Genomic DNA, 16186 nt, shown 5'->3' with positions numbered 1-16186 from the left:
ATATGACTTTCACTCTGGAAACAAACACTGTGGGGGCCAGACACCCCTAGCACCCCTAGGGGTGGGACAGCAGCACAGAGTATGCCAGGAGACAGCATAACTGTGGAATGCCTGAAGCAATTTACAACGAACTTGGTACACACATGACTTACAATCTGCGAACAAACTCTGTGGGGGTTAGACACCCCTTGCACCTCTAGGGTTGAGACGGTATGGGACTCCAGGTCGACATCAAAAAGGTCGACACGCCTTAGGTCTACATCAATTGGTCGACACACCTTAGGTCGACATGGGCAAAAGGTCGACATGAGTTTTTATGGGTTTTTGGGGTCGTTTTCTTCGTAGAGTGACCGGGAACCCCAATTAGTGCACCACGTCCCATCGCTGCACTCGGCACAGGTTACCGTTCCCAATTGTAGTCCACGTGGATCGTAAAGTATGAAAAAGTTCAAAAAATGGAAAAAAAATGTGAAAAACTCATGCCGACCTTTTTCCACGTTGACCTTGTTCATGTCGACCTTTTGTCCATGTTGACCTTTTATCCATGTCGACCTGAGGTGTGTCAACCTTTTTGGTGTCGACCTGAAGTCCGGATACCGGGTGGGACAGCAGCACAGAGTATTTCAGGAGACAGCATAACATCCGAATGCCTGGACCAATTTCCAACAATCTTGGTACACATATGACTTTCACTCTGGAAACAAACACTGTGGGGGTAAGACACCCCTAGCACCCCTGTGGTTGAGGCAACAGCACAGAGTTTTTCAGCAGACAGCATAACTCCTAGAGCAATTTACATCAAAGCTGCTACACATATGACTCTGGGAACAAACACTGTGGGGGTAGCACCCCACTAGCACCCCTAGTGGTGGGCCAGCAGCACACACTATATCAGGACATGCATGATATGTCAGTGATGACAGGGCCAGTGACATGATGTGAGGAGGGGAATGCAGGTAGCACAAACCCACACACTGAGAGTTATATAGTGGAAGTAGCACGGTCCCCCAGCAGCACAGAGTATATCAGGAGATACATAATGTACTGCGCTATATAAGAAACTGTAAAAAAATTGATAATTTCACTGGGGCACTGACATGATGTGAGGAGGGGAATGGAGGCAGAAGGAAGCCACAGACTGAGTTGTATAGTGGAAAGAGCAGGGTCCAGCCACTACACAAAGTGCGTCAGGGAAGCAAGATTTGCCTATATACTAGACCTCCAACCAACATAAATTAACGAACAACTATCATTCTAATTTACCATCCTCATCCCGTAGCAAAGCACGGGTATTCAGCTATCTACAATGTTATTTATACTGTGTTTAATATTTACATTTATTTTTGTAAATAGACATTCTTAAAATCCCGGGCAACATGGCATTTCACAGAATCAATATAACGTGAGTTCACATAATAGAGTACTACTAACATGCTCCCGGGTTTTACCAGCATTACATGCTTTTAACTGACATCAGCTGCATCTCCCACATCACTCGCGTGTCCTGTCAATGGACCGCACGCAGGAGGAAGCGGAAGTGAACCGACAACCGGTGGAATGCATCCGCGCCGCTCACCACGCTACATCCGTCTACCAAATGCCGGCAGCAGTGAGTATAGCTTGGTGACCGGTGGACCGCGTCCATGTAGGAAATATCTCTCCACATGGCTCGCCGTCTCAACAATCTGACCTAATCAAAACTGCACACATCAGTAAATTAGTTGCCAAGCAACAGTAGATATAAACAATAAACCCAATTAAACATTTCTATCATCCCATCATTGGAATGTATATATATGGACACAATTCACCAACAATGCGTGATACATATCTTTTACTAATAACAACTATGGACCATATAGAGTATCAGCCCACCGATCGCTCTACACATAGTGTGGAATGAGAAAAATAAAAATAAAAAATAAAAAAATACCAAAAATCACTCATGTAGTACACATGCTGTACAAATTGCGGTCAGGACATGTCATAGAAAAATACTCTAATGTATTGAATCATTAAGGCCCCTAGGCCACACAGTGTCCAGTTTATGTATCTAGTAGGCATCTCTGCGTAGAAGGATTTTCACACGATCACCACTCCTCTACAATGGTGGTATTCTGTCAATCAGCATATATCATAGGGAAGATAATTGATGTTGGTGTTGTACAAAATGTAATTCCACAGGTTTATCTGAGCCACCTGATTTAAGTGCCAATCTTATGGTAGAACGATGATTGGATATCCATTCACGGAAGGGACTTATTGTCTTGCCCACATATACCAATGAACAGGAGCATAATAGGATATACACGACAAAATCTGATGTACACGTCAACCGATGTTGAATTGTTATTCTCTGTCCATTATGGGGGTGTGGAAACATGCTACCTGCAATCATACTTTTACAGGTCGTACAGTTTGGACGCCTAAAGCATCCCAACTTAGCAGAGGGTAGCCAACACTCCTTATCCTTGCTTATTGACATATCTGGACGCTTGAGTATGTTACGTAAATTAGGACCCCTCCTTTAAGCAATAAGGGTTTCTTGGGGAGCTAATTTTTCAATGAATTGCCACAATCCCCCAATTTCTCTTGATGGCAGTCCTAGTCACATAGCTGCCCGTATCAAATGTTGTGAGGAAGACAAATTATTCCTTATCAGTCTTAACTTGCTCATCGCGTCCATATTTGAACTGATGTTCTGCCTTAAGTAGACATTTTTCAATTACATCAGGATGATATCCTCTTTTAAGAAATATATGTTGCATTCCATAAGTTGAGTTTTCAGTGTCTCATCATCTGAATTATTTCTCAGAACCCTGATAAATTGTGAGATGGGAAGACTCTCTTTGAGGGGTTTAGGATGGTAACTGTTGTAATGCAAGAGTGTATTGCGATCAGTGGCCTTCCTGTATAATAGATGTCCATATCTCCCATTGGTGGTGAACACAGTCAAATCTTAAAAATTGATTTGTTTATAATCACACTCCATAGTGAAGCGGATAGGGATCTCCAATTGATTAAGGCATGTCACTATATTCTCAAGGGATGCCCTATCACCAGACCACAACAAGAATACATCATCAATGTAGCATCTATAGTAGCCAATACTACCCCGAAACTCTGGGAATATATACCGCTGCTCATATTCAGCCATATAAAGATTCACATATGCCGGAGCTATGTTACTTCCCATAGCGGTCCCAGAACTTTGGAGGTAGAACCGGTCACCAAATTTAAAATAATTGAATTGCAGGTAAGAGTAATCTCTAACAGATCCAGCAGAAATTCTATAGGTGGCATTCGATGGTGATTACCAAGGAGAGCTCTTCTAATGGCTGCAATGCCTGCTTCATGGGGTTCATGGTGTTGACAAATGTGCATGTCATGTCATTTTATGATGTTTCTAATTTTTAATTCCCGGCCACTAATATATCACAGGTAAATACGGGCAACAGAGTGTCCGCCCACCTGTCAATCCACTTGCCTACCCCTTACCACTCGGTATTCATCCCAGCGTGTCACAGCCAATAGGCTAGCATATCCTGATCCCGCCCCCAATCACAGCCATTGGCAGTCAGGTAATGGAAGGGGCTTTAAATTTCTGGTCAACTCAGCACACACCAGCTGCTTCATGGAAGTGAACAAGCCCGTGACCGGGTGAAACGCGTTAACAAATTGCTGAGTTCCCATTTATTTTATGAGTAGAAATAAAGATTTGACTATATTTTTATACACATCACTAATCAATAGACAACACGATACAACAAGAGTGCGCCCAAACAAGAGTCATACTTTTTTCTCCTTTTGTTACATTTTTCAATTACATCAGGATGATATCCTCTTTTAAGAAATATATGTTGCATTCCATAAGTTGAGTTTTCAGTGTCTCATCATCTGAATTATTTCTCAGAACCCTGATAAATTGTGAGATGGGAAGACTCTCTTTGAGGGGTTTAGGATGGTAACTGTTGTAATGCAAGAGTGTATTGCGATCAGTGGCCTTCCTGTATAATAGATGTCCATATCTCCCATTGGTGGTGAACACAGTCAAATCTAAAAAATTGATTTGTTTATAATCACACTCCATAGTGAAGCGGATAGGGATCTCCAATTGATTAAGGCATGTCACTATATTCTCAAGGGATGCCCTATCACCAGACCACAACAAGAATACATCATCAATGTAGCATCTATAGTAGCCAATACTACCCCGAAACTCTGGGAATATATACCGCTGCTCATATTCAGCCATATAAAGATTCACATATGCCGGAGCTATGTTACTTCCCATAGCGGTCCCAGAACTTTGGAGGTAGAACCGGTCACCAAATTTAAAATAATTGAATTGCAGGTAAGAGTAATCTCTAACAGATCCAGCAGAAATTCTATAGGTGGCATTCGATGGTGATTACCAAGGAGAGCTCTTCTAATGGCTGCAATGCCTGCTTCATGGGGTTCATGGTGTTGACAAATGTGCATGTCATGTCATTTTATGATGTTTCTAATTTTTAATGGGCAGTATTTCCTATACACAGATGACATTTTTGTTGTGGCATGTAATAAAATCTTTATTCAAATACATACAAGTCATACAACCCCGCACCTATGAACATCTTTTGTATTCATACATATATTGCTTATTGCCTTTCCACCATTACTTGTGTTTATATTTTTTGGTGTGTAATTTGAGGAGGGGGCGTACCTGGGTTTTATACTAATTCTGTTTATATTAATATACTTATTGATCTGCAGGACTGGACTTGCATGTCCACCATGTCTGATGATGTTTATTGAATGCATGAATCCCTGCATTAGGCCCTGCCTCCATATGGTAAGCGGCCCAACTCATCCCAAACCATCTCAATTGGGTTTAGGTCGGGTGATTGTAGAGGCCAGGTCATCTTATGCAGCACTCCATCTCTTTCCTTCTTGGTCAAGTAGCTCTTACATAGCATGGAGGTGTGTTTGGGGTCATTGTCTTGTTGAAAAACAAATGATGGTCTCAGTAAGCACAAACCAGATGGGATGGCATGGGGCTGCAGAATGCTGTGGTAGCCATGCTGGTTAAGTGTGCCTTGAATTTTGAATAAATCACCAACAGTGTCACTTGTAAATCACCCCCGCACCATCACACCTCCTCCTCCATGCTTCCCAGTGGGAACCACACATGCAGAAATCATCTGCTCACCTTCTCTGTGTCTCACAAAGACACGGCAGTTGGACCCAAAAATCTCAAATTTGGACTCATCAGACCAAAGTATAGATTTCCACTGGTCTAATGTCCATTCCTTGTGTTTCTTGGCCCAAACAATTCTCTTCTTCTTGTTGTTCATCCTCAGTAGTGGCTTCTTCACAGCAATTTGACCATGAAGGCCTGATTCACACAGTCTCAGTGGTGCAAGATTGCGGGTACGCTCGGGTACGGAGTACCCTTAAGAATGTGGCAGCAGGTACGGAGTACCCTTAAGAATTTGGCAGCGGGTACGCAGTACCACCTGCCACACACTTTGCCATCACCACAATTATAATGTACCACAAAGCAACAAGACCATGGTGCTTGGCAGCATGACGGCTCCTCCCACTTTGTCAGGGTTACTGGGAGTGCGACAGTGGCTGTATTTTCCTGTTATAATGAAGCATTACTATATATTGTTATTAAATCGGGGCATTACTATATATCTCTATTATACTGGAGGTATCACTATATATTTCTATTCTACTGGAGGCATTACTATATATTTTTAGCCTTGCCTCCAGATTCCCCCCAAAAAGGGGCTGTGTCATGTAGCCACTCCCACTAGCAGTATGTGGCCACGCCCCTCACAACACATGGTCACGCCCATTTTTTGGCACTCGGTACCACTAAGAAAATATTTCTACTTGCACCACTGCGACAGTCTCATCTGAATAGTTGATGTTGAGATTTGTCTGCTACTTGAACTCTGTGAAGAATTTATGTGGGCTCTAATCTGAGGTGCTATTAAGTAGCGGTTACTGAGGCTGGTAACTCTAATTAATTTATCCTCTGCAGCAGAGGTTACTCTTGGTCTTCCTTTCCTGGGGCGGTCCTCATGAGAGCCAGTTTCATCATAGCGTTTGATGGTTTTTGCAACTGCACTTGAGGATACATTCAAAGCTCTTGAAATGTTCCGTATCGACTGATCTTCATGTCTTAAAGTAATGATGGACTGTCGTTTCTCTTTGCTGAGTTGAGTGGTTCGTGCCATATTATGGATTACAACAGTAGTCAAATAGGGGTGTCCACTGTGTACTAACCCTACCTGTGCACAACACAACTGATGATCTCAAACACATTAAGAAGGCAAGTAATTCCACAGATTGACTCTTGTTAATTCCAAACCATTCCAGGAGACTAGCTCATGAAGCTGATTGAGAGAATGCCAAGAGTGTGCAAAGCTGTCATCAAAGCAAAAGGGGGCTACTTTGAGGAATCGAAAATATAAAACATATTTTGATTTTTTTTAACACTTTTTTGTTTACAACATAATTCCATATGTGTACTTTCATAGTTTTGATGTCTTCAGTATTAATCTACAATGTAGAAAATAATTAAAATAAATAAAAACCACTGAATGAGAAGGTGTGTCCAAACTTTTGACTGATACTGTATATACACAAATACACACACTTGTTACATAAACTTTAGATATTTCATAACTTATTGCATTAGTACATAGCAGTGCAAAATATGTCATATAATAAACCTACTGTATATTGCCCAACACATGTTGTAAGGACGTGACTGTTTTCTTGCTTCAGCACCATGGTGATCATTTTTGTGCTGATAGGAGGGTCCTCTGCTGTCTTTCCAGGACATTCAGGATAGAAGGCACTCCCTTTCTGAGAGACACAACCAAATGGAGGGGAGAAGAACCTGGGCAGAATGGATACAAGATGTAAAACTCTTCATCTGGAATCCATCCAAAAAAGAATTTCTAGGAAGAAATGGGAAAAGCTGGGGTAAGAAGAGAGCAGAATTATTTTTATTGCAATATTTTAGAGGACATTATATGAAAGTAATATTCACTGTATGTAGTTTAATGTTGTACCGTAATTAGAAAAAAAAATAGTATTTATTTCATGTGGGGCTCAATTCTATTGTTGGCTCATCCCTTTATTATTTGCAATCAGTTGAAATCTTAAGTAACTGTTTTAGATCTTATGCAATATAATGCATCTCTTATACCTTACCAAAATACGTTATTGCATTTAACATTTTTATAAATAATACATTAAAAGAAATGCCTTTTTTTCTCATGGTTGAAATTCACTTTGTAAAGAAAATAAATCAATACATTACACAGAAAAATACTTATAAAACATAGCATATGTTATTTTGTTGTAAAGTGAAGTACAACTATATAATATTTACATCATTAGTAGCTACACACTAATATTGTCTGCCTAAGGGTGTGTACACACGGTGAGATCTTTGCTATGTCCTATTTTTTCTTGAGATTTCCCTTGAACTCCCCGGAGGCCAGATAGGACAGATTTTGACTAACTTTTCTTGAGATCTGTGTTTGTGTGCTTAAGATTTTGGCTTATGTGAGATTTCGGCTTATGTGAGATTTCGGCTTATGTGAGATTTTGACTATCTCATTATAATAAGTGGGATGACATTACAGGGTTGGGGGAGTGTCTTTTTCTGTCATTAACTTAATGGAGAAGGGTCTGAATGTGTTAAAAAAGTACAAAATAAAAATGCGTGGGGTCCCCCCTCCTAAGTATAACCAGCCTCGGGCTCTTTGAGCCAGTCCTGGTTGTTAAAATACTGGGAAAAAATTAGAGATGAGCGCCTGAAATTTTTCGGGTTTTGTGTTTTGGTTTTGGGTTCGGTTCCGCGGCCGTGTTTTGGGTTCGACCGCGTTTTGGCAAAACCTCACCGAATTTTTTTTGTCGGATTCGGGTGTGTTTTGGATTCGGGTGTTTTTTTCAAAAAACACTAAAAAACAGCTTAAATCATAGAATTTGGGGGTCATTTTGATCCCAAAGTATTATTAACCTCAAAAACCATAATTTACACTCATTTTCAGTCTATTCTGAATACCTCACACCTCACAATATTATTTTTAGTCCTAAAATTTGCACCGAGGTCGCTGTGTGAGTAAGATAAGCGACCCTAGTGGCCGACACAAACACCGGGCCCATCTAGGAGTGGCACTGCAGTGTCACGCAGGATGTCCCTTCCAAAAAACCCTCCCCAAACAGCACATGACGCAAAGAAAAAAAGAGGCGCAATGAGGTAGCTGTGTGAGTAAGATTAGCGACCCTAGTGGCCGACACAAACACCGGGCCCATCTAGGAGTGGCACTGCAGTGTCACGCAGGATGGCCCTTCCAAAAAACCCTCCCCAAACAGCACATGACGCAAAGAAAAAAAGAGGCGCAATGAGGTAGCTGTGTGAGTAAGATTAGCGACCCTAGTGGCCGACACAAACACCGGGCCCATCTAGGAGTGGCACTGCAGTGTCACGCAGGATGGCCCTTCCAAAAAACCCTCCCCAAACAGCACATGACGCAAAGAAAAAAAGAGGCGCAATGAGGTAGCTGTGTGAGTAAGATTAGCGACCCTAGTGGCCGACACAAACACCGGGCCCATCTAGGAGTGGCACTGCAGTGTCACGCAGGATGTCCCTTCCAAAAAACCCTCCCCAAACAGCACATGACGCAAAGAAAAAAAGAGGCGCAATGAGGTAGCTGTGTGAGTAAGATTAGCGACCCTAGTGGCCGACACAAACACCGGGCCCATCTAGGAGTGGCACTGCAGTGTCACGCAGGATGTCCCTTCCAAAAAACCCTCCCCAAACAGCACATGACGCAAAGAAAAAAAGAGGCGCAATGAGGTAGCTGACTGTGTGAGTAAGATTAGCGACCCTAGTGGCCGACACAAACACCGGGCCCATCTAGGAGTGGCACTGCAGTGTCACGCAGGATGTCCCTTCCAAAAAACCCTCCCCAAACAGCACATGACGCAAAGAAAAAAAGAGGCGCAATGAGGTAGCTGACTGTGTGAGTAAGATTAGCGACCCTAGTGGCCGACACAAACACCGGGCCCATCTAGGAGTGGCACTGCAGTGTCACGCAGGATGTCCCTTCCAAAAAAAACCTCCCCAATCAGCACATGATGCAAAGAAAAAGAAAAGAAAAAAGAGGTGCAAGATGGAATTGTCCTTGGGCCCTCCCACCCACCCTTATGTTGTATAAACAAAACAGGACATGCACACTTTAACCAACCCATCATTTCAGTGACAGGGTCTGCCACACGACTGTGACTGATATGACGGGTTGGTTTGGACCCCCCCCCAAAAAAGAAGCAATTAATCTCTCCTTGCACAAACTGGCTCTACAGAGGCAAGATGTCCACCTCATCTTCACCCTCCGATATATCACCGTGTACATCCCCCTCCTCACAGATTATCAATTCGTCCCCACTGGAATCCACCATCTCAGCTCCCTGTGTACTTTGTGGAGGCAATTGCTGCTGGTCAATGTCTCCGCGGAGGAATTGATTATAATTCATTTTAATGAACATCATCTTCTCCACATTTTCTGGATGTAACCTCGTACGCCGATTGCTGACAAGGTGAGCGGCGGCACTAAACACTCTTTCGGAGTACACACTTGTGGGAGGGCAACTTAGGTAGAATAAAGCCAGTTTGTGCAAGGGCCTCCAAATTGCCTCTTTTTCCTGCCAGTATAAGTACGGACTGTGTGACGTGCCTACTTGGATGCGGTCACTCATATAATCCTCCACCATTCTATCAATGTTGAGAGAATCATATGCAGTGACAGTAGACGACATGTCCGTAATCGTTGTCAGGTCCTTCAGTCCGGACCAGATGTCAGCATCAGCAGTCGCTCCAGACTGCCCTGCATCACCGCCAGCGGGTGGGCTCGGAATTCTGAGCCTTTTCCTCGCACCCCCAGTTGCGGGAGAATGTGAAGGAGGAGATGTTGACAGGTCGCGTTCCGCTTGACTTGACAATTTTGTCACCAGCAGGTCTTTCAACCCCAGCAGACCTGTGTCTGCCGGAAAGAGAGATCCAAGGTAGGCTTTAAATCTAGGATCGAGCACGGTGGCCAAAATGTAGTGCTCTGATTTCAACAGATTGACCACCCGTGAATCCTTGTTAAGCGAATTAAGGGCTGCATCCACAAGTCCCACATGCCTAGCGGAATCGCTCCCTTTTAGCTCCTTCTTCAATGCCTCCAGCTTCTTCTGCAAAAGCCTGATGAGGGGAATGACCTGACTCAGGCTGGCAGTGTCTGAACTGACTTCACGTGTGGCAAGTTCAAAGGGCATCAGAACCTTGCACAACGTTGAAATCATTCTCCACTGCACTTGAGACAGGTGCATTCCATCTCCTATATCGTGCTCAATTGTATAGGCTTGAATGGCCTTTTGCTGCTCCTCCAACCTCTGAAGCATATAGAGGGTTGAATTCCACCTCGTTACCACTTCTTGCTTCAGATGATGGCAGGGCAGGTTCAGTAGTTTTTGGTGGTGCTCCAGTCTTCTGTACGTGGTGCCTGTACGCCGAAAGTGTCCCGCAATTTTTCTGGCCACCGACAGCATCTCTTGCACGCCCCTGTCGTTTTTTAAAAAATTCTGCACCACCAAATTCAAGGTATGTGCAAAACATGGGACGTGCTGGAATTTGCCCATATTTAATGCACACACAATATTGCTGGCGTTGTCCGATGCCACAAATCCACAGGAGAGTCCAATTGGGGTAAGCCATTCCGCGATGATCTTCCTCAGTTGCCGTAAGAGGTTTTCAGCTGTGTGCGTATTCTGGAAAGCGGTGATACAAAGCGTAGCCTGCCTAGGAAAGAGTTGGCGTTTGCGAGATGCTGCTACTGGTGCCGCCGCTGCTGTTCTTGCGGCGGGAGTCCATACATCTACCCAGTGGGCTGTCACAGTCATATAGTCCTGACCCTGCCCTGCTCCACTTGTCCACATGTCCGTGGTTAAGTGGACATTGGGTACAACTGCATTTTTTAGGACACTGGTGAGTCTTTTTCTGACGTCCGTGTACATTCTCGGTATCGCCTGCCTAGAGAAGTGGAACCTAGATGGTATTTGGTAACGGGGGCACACTGCCTCAATAAATTGTCTAGTTCCCTGTGAACTAACGGCGGATACCGGACGCACGTCTAACACCAACATAGTTGTCAAGGACTCAGTTATCCGCTTTGCAGTAGGATGACTGCTGTGATATTTCATCTTCCTCGCAAAGGACTGTTGAACAGTCAATTGCTTACTGGAAGTAGTACAAGTGGGCTTACGACTTCCCCTCTGGGATGACCATCGACTCCCAGCGGCAACAACAGCAGCGCCAGCAGCAGTAGGCGTTACACGCAAGGATGCATCGGAGGAATCACAGGCAGGAGAGGACTCGTCAGAATTGCCAGTGACATGGCCTGCAGGACTATTGGCATTCCTGGGGAAGGAGGAAATTGACACTGAGGGAGTTGGTGGGGTGGTTTGCGTGAGCTTGGTTACAAGAGGAAGAGATTTACTGGTCAGTGGACTGCTTCCGCTGTCACCCAAAGTTTTGAACTTGTCACTGACTTATTATGAATGCGCTGCAGGTGACGTATAAGGGAGGATGTTCCGAGGTGGTTAACGTCCTTACCCCTACTTATTACAGCTTGACAAAGGGAACACACGGCTTGACACCTGTTGTCCGCATTTCTGGTGAAATACCTCCACACCGAAGAGCTGATTTTTTTGGTATTTTCACCTGGCATGTCAACGGCCATATTCCTCCCACGGACAACAGGTGTCTCCCCGGGTGCCTGACTTAAACAAACCACCTCACCATCAGAATCCTCCTGGTCAATTTCCTCCCCAGCGCCAGCAACACCCATATCCTCCTCATCCTGGTGTACTTCAACACTGACATCTTCAATCTGACTATCAGGAACTGGACTGCGGGTGCTCCTTCCAGCACTTGCAGGGGGCGTGCAAATGGTGGAAGGCGCATGCTCTTCACGTCCAGTGTTGGGAAGGTCAGGCATCGCAACCGACACAATTGGACTCTCCTTGTGGATTTGGGATTTCGAAGAACGCACAGTTCTTTGCGGTGCTTTTGCCAGCTTGAGTCTTTTCAGTTTTCTAGCGAGAGGCTGAGTGCTTCCATCCTCATGTGAAGCTGAACCACTAGCCATGAACATAGGCCAGGGCCTCAGCCGTTCCTTGCCACTCCGTGTGGTAAATGGCATATTGGCAAGTTTACGCTTCTCCTCCGACAATTTTATTTTAGGTTTTGGAGTCCTTTTTTTACTGATATTTGGTGTTTTGGTTTTGACATGCTCTGTACTATGCCATTGGGCATCGGCCTTGGCAGACGACGTTGCTGGCATTTCATCGTCTCGGCCATGACTAGTGGCAGCAGCTTCAGCACGAGGTGGAAGTGGATCTTGATCTTTCCCTAATTTTGGAACCTCAACATTTTTGTTCTCCATATTTTAATAGGCACAACTAAAAGGCACCTCAGGTAAACAATGGAGATGGATGGATTGGATACTAGTATACAATTATGGACGGGCTGCCGAGTGCCGACACAGAGGTAGCCACAGCCGTGAACTACCGCACTGTACTGTGTCTGCTGCTAATATATAGACTGGTTGATAAAGAGATAGTATACTCGTAACTAGTATGTATGTATAAAGAAAGAAAAAAAAACCACGGTTAGGTGGTATATACAATTATGGACGGGCTGCCGAGTGCCGACACAGAGGTAGCCACAGCCGTGAACTACCGCACTGTACTGTGTCTGCTGCTAATATATAGACTGGTTGATAAAGAGATAGTATACTCGTAACTAGTATGTATGTATAAAGAAAGAAAAAAAAACCACGGTTAGGTGGTATATACAATTATGGACGGGCTGCCGAGTGCCGACACAGAGGTAGCCACAGCCGTGAACTACCGCACTGTACTGTGTCTGCTGCTAATATATAGACTGGTTGATAAAGAGATAGTATACTCGTAACTAGTATGTATGTATAAAGAAAGAAAAAAAAACCACGGTTAGGTGGTATATACAATTATGGACGGGCTGCCGAGTGCCGACACAGAGGTAGCCACAGCCGTGAACTACCGCACTGTACTGTGTCTGCTGCTAATATATAGACTGGTTGATAAAGAGATAGTATACTCGTAACTAGTATGTATGTATAAAGAAAGAAAAAAAAACCACGGTTAGGTGGTATATACAATTATGGACGGGCTGCCGAGTGCCGACACAGAGGTAGCCACAGCCGTGAACTACCGCACTGTACTGTGTCTGCTGCTAATATATAGACTGGTTGATAAAGAGATAGTATACTCGTAACTAGTATGTATGTATAAAGAAAGAAAAAAAAACCACGGTTAGGTGGTATATACAATTATGGACGGGCTGCCGAGTGCCGACACAGAGGTAGCCACCGCCGTGAACTACCGCACTGTACTGTGTCTGCTGCTAATATATAGACTGGTTGATAAAGAGATAGTATACTCGTAACTAGTATGTATGTATAAAGAAAGAAAAAAAAACCACGGTTAGGTGGTATATACAATTATGGACGGGCTGCCGAGTGCCGACACAGAGGTAGCCACAGCCGTGAACTACCGCACTGTACTGTGTCTGCTGCTAATATATAGACTGGTTGATAAAGAGATAGTATACTCGTAACTAGTATGTATGTATAAAGAAAGAAAAAAAAACCACGGTTAGGTGGTATATACAATTATGGACGGGCTGCCGAGTGCCGACACAGAGGTAGCCACAGCCGTGAACTACCGCACTGTACTGTGTCTGCTGCTAATATATAGACTGGTTGATAAAGAGATAGTATACTCGTAACTAGTATGTATGTATAAAGAAAGAAAAAAAAACCACGGTTAGGTGGTATATACAATTATGGACGGGCTGCCGAGTGCCGACACAGAGGTAGCCACAGCCGTGAACTACCGCACTGTACTGTGTCTGCTGCTAATATATAGACTGGTTGATAAAGAGATAGTATACTCGTAACTAGTATGTATGTATAAAGAAAGAAAAAAAAACCACGGTTAGGTGGTATATACAATTATGGACGGGCTGCCGAGTGCCGACACAGAGGTAGCCACAGCCGTGAACTACCGCACTGTACTGTGTCTGCTGCTAATATATAGACTGGTTGATAAAGAGATAGTATACTCGTAACTAGTATGTATGTATAAAGAAAGAAAAAAAAACCACGGTTAGGTGGTATATACAATTATGGACGGGCTGCCGAGTGCCGACACAGAGGTAGCCACAGCCGTGAACTACGGCACTGTACTGTGTCTGCTGCTAATATATAGACTGGTTGATAAAGAGATAGTATACTCGTAACTAGTATGTATGTATAAAGAAAGAAAAAAAAACCACGGTTAGGTGGTATATACAATTATGGACGGGCTGCCGAGTGCCGACACAGAGGTAGCCACAGCCGTGAACTACCGCACTGTACTGTGTCTGCTGCTAATATATAGACTGGTTGATAAAGAGATAGTATACTCGTAACTAGTATGTATGTATAAAGAAAGAAAAAAAAACCACGGTTAGGTGGTATATACAATTATGGACGGGCTGCCGAGTGCCGACACAGAGGTAGCCACAGCCGTGAACTACCGCACTGTACTGTGTCTGCTGCTAATATATAGACTGGTTGATAAAGAGATAGTATACTCGTAACTAGTATGTATGTATAAAGAAAGAAAAAAAAAACACGGTTAGGTGGTATATACAATTATGGACGGGCTGCCGAGTGCCGACACAGAGGTAGCCACAGCCGTGAACTACCGCACTGTACTGTGTCTGCTGCTAATATAGACTGGTTGATAAAGAGATAGTATACTCGTAACTAGTATGTATGTATAAAGAAAGAAAAAAAAACCACGGTTAGGTGGTATATACAATTATGGACGGGCTGCCGAGTGCCGACACAGAGGTAGCCACAGCCGTGAACTACCGCACTGTACTGTGTCTGCTGCTAATATATAGACTGGTTGATAAAGAGATAGTATACTCGTAACTAGTATGTATGTATAAAGAAAGAAAAAAAAACCACGGTTAGGTGGTATATACAATTATGGACGGGCTGCCGAGTGCCGACACAGAGGTAGCCACAGCCGTGAACTACCGCACTGTACTGTGTCTGCTGCTAATATAGACTGGTTGATAAAGAGATAGTATACTACTAATATTATATACTGGTGGTCAGGTCACTGGTCACTAGTCACACTGGCAGTGGCACTCCTGCAGCAAAAGTGTGCACTGTTTAATTTTAATATAATATTATGTACTCCTGGCTCCTGCTATAACCTATAACTGGCACTGCAGTAGTGCTCCCCAGTCTCCCCCACAATTATAAGCTGTGTGAGCTGAGCAGTCAGACAGATATATAATATATATATAGATGATGCAGCACACTGGCCTGAGCCTGAGCAGTGCACACAGATATGGTATGTGACTGACTGAGTCACTGTGTGTATCGCTTTTTTCAGGCAGAGAACGGATATATTAAATAAACTGCACTGTGTGTCTGGTGGTCACTCACTATATAATATATTATGTACTCCTGGCTCCTGCTATAACCTATAACTGGCACTGCAGTAGTGCTCCCCAGTCTCCCCCACAATTATAAGCTGTGTGAGCTGAGCAGTCAGACAGATATATATAATATTATATATAGATAATAGATGATGCAGCACACTGGCCTGAGCCTGAGCAGTGCACACAGATATGGTATGTGACTGAGTCACTGTGTGCTGTGTATCGCTTTTTTCAGGCAGAGAACGGATTATAAATAAAAGTGGTGGTCACTGGTCACTATCAGCAAAACTCTGCACTGTACACTACTGAGTACTCCTAATGCTCCCCAAAATTAGTAAATCAAGTGTCTCTCTAATCTATTCTAATTCTAAACGGAGAGGACGCCAGCCACGTCCTCTCCCTATCAATCTCAATGCACGTGTGAAAATGGCGGCGACGCGCGGCTCCTTATATAGAATCCGAGTCTCGCGATAGAATCCGAGCCTCGCGAGAATCCGACAGCGTCATGATGACGTTCGGGCGCGCTCGGGTTAACCGAGCAAGGCGGGAAGATCCGAGTCGCTCGGACCCGTGAAAAAAAACATGAAG

General features: G+C 43.9%; 1 protein-coding gene across 2 annotated transcripts in view; it reads left to right on the top strand.

Moving 5' to 3' along the window:
• The window catches only part of ATP1B4 (ATPase Na+/K+ transporting family member beta 4), a 129056-nt gene that overhangs the window by 56267 nt on the left and 56603 nt on the right, over nt 1-16186 (top strand). For both annotated transcript variants that reach the window (XM_063937230.1, XM_063937229.1), the window contains exon 3: nt 6837-6984. In XM_063937230.1, coding sequence (XP_063793300.1) covers nt 6837-6984 — 148 coding nt within the window. The remainder of the gene's footprint in view (nt 1-6836; nt 6985-16186) is intronic.

Source organism: Pseudophryne corroboree, chromosome 8 (assembly GCF_028390025.1).
Source record: "Pseudophryne corroboree isolate aPseCor3 chromosome 8, aPseCor3.hap2, whole genome shotgun sequence".
NCBI classification, from domain to species: domain Eukaryota; kingdom Metazoa; phylum Chordata; class Amphibia; order Anura; family Myobatrachidae; genus Pseudophryne; species Pseudophryne corroboree.
Note: the sequence above shows the minus strand (reverse complement) of the source record. Positions and strands in the feature narration are given on the sequence as shown.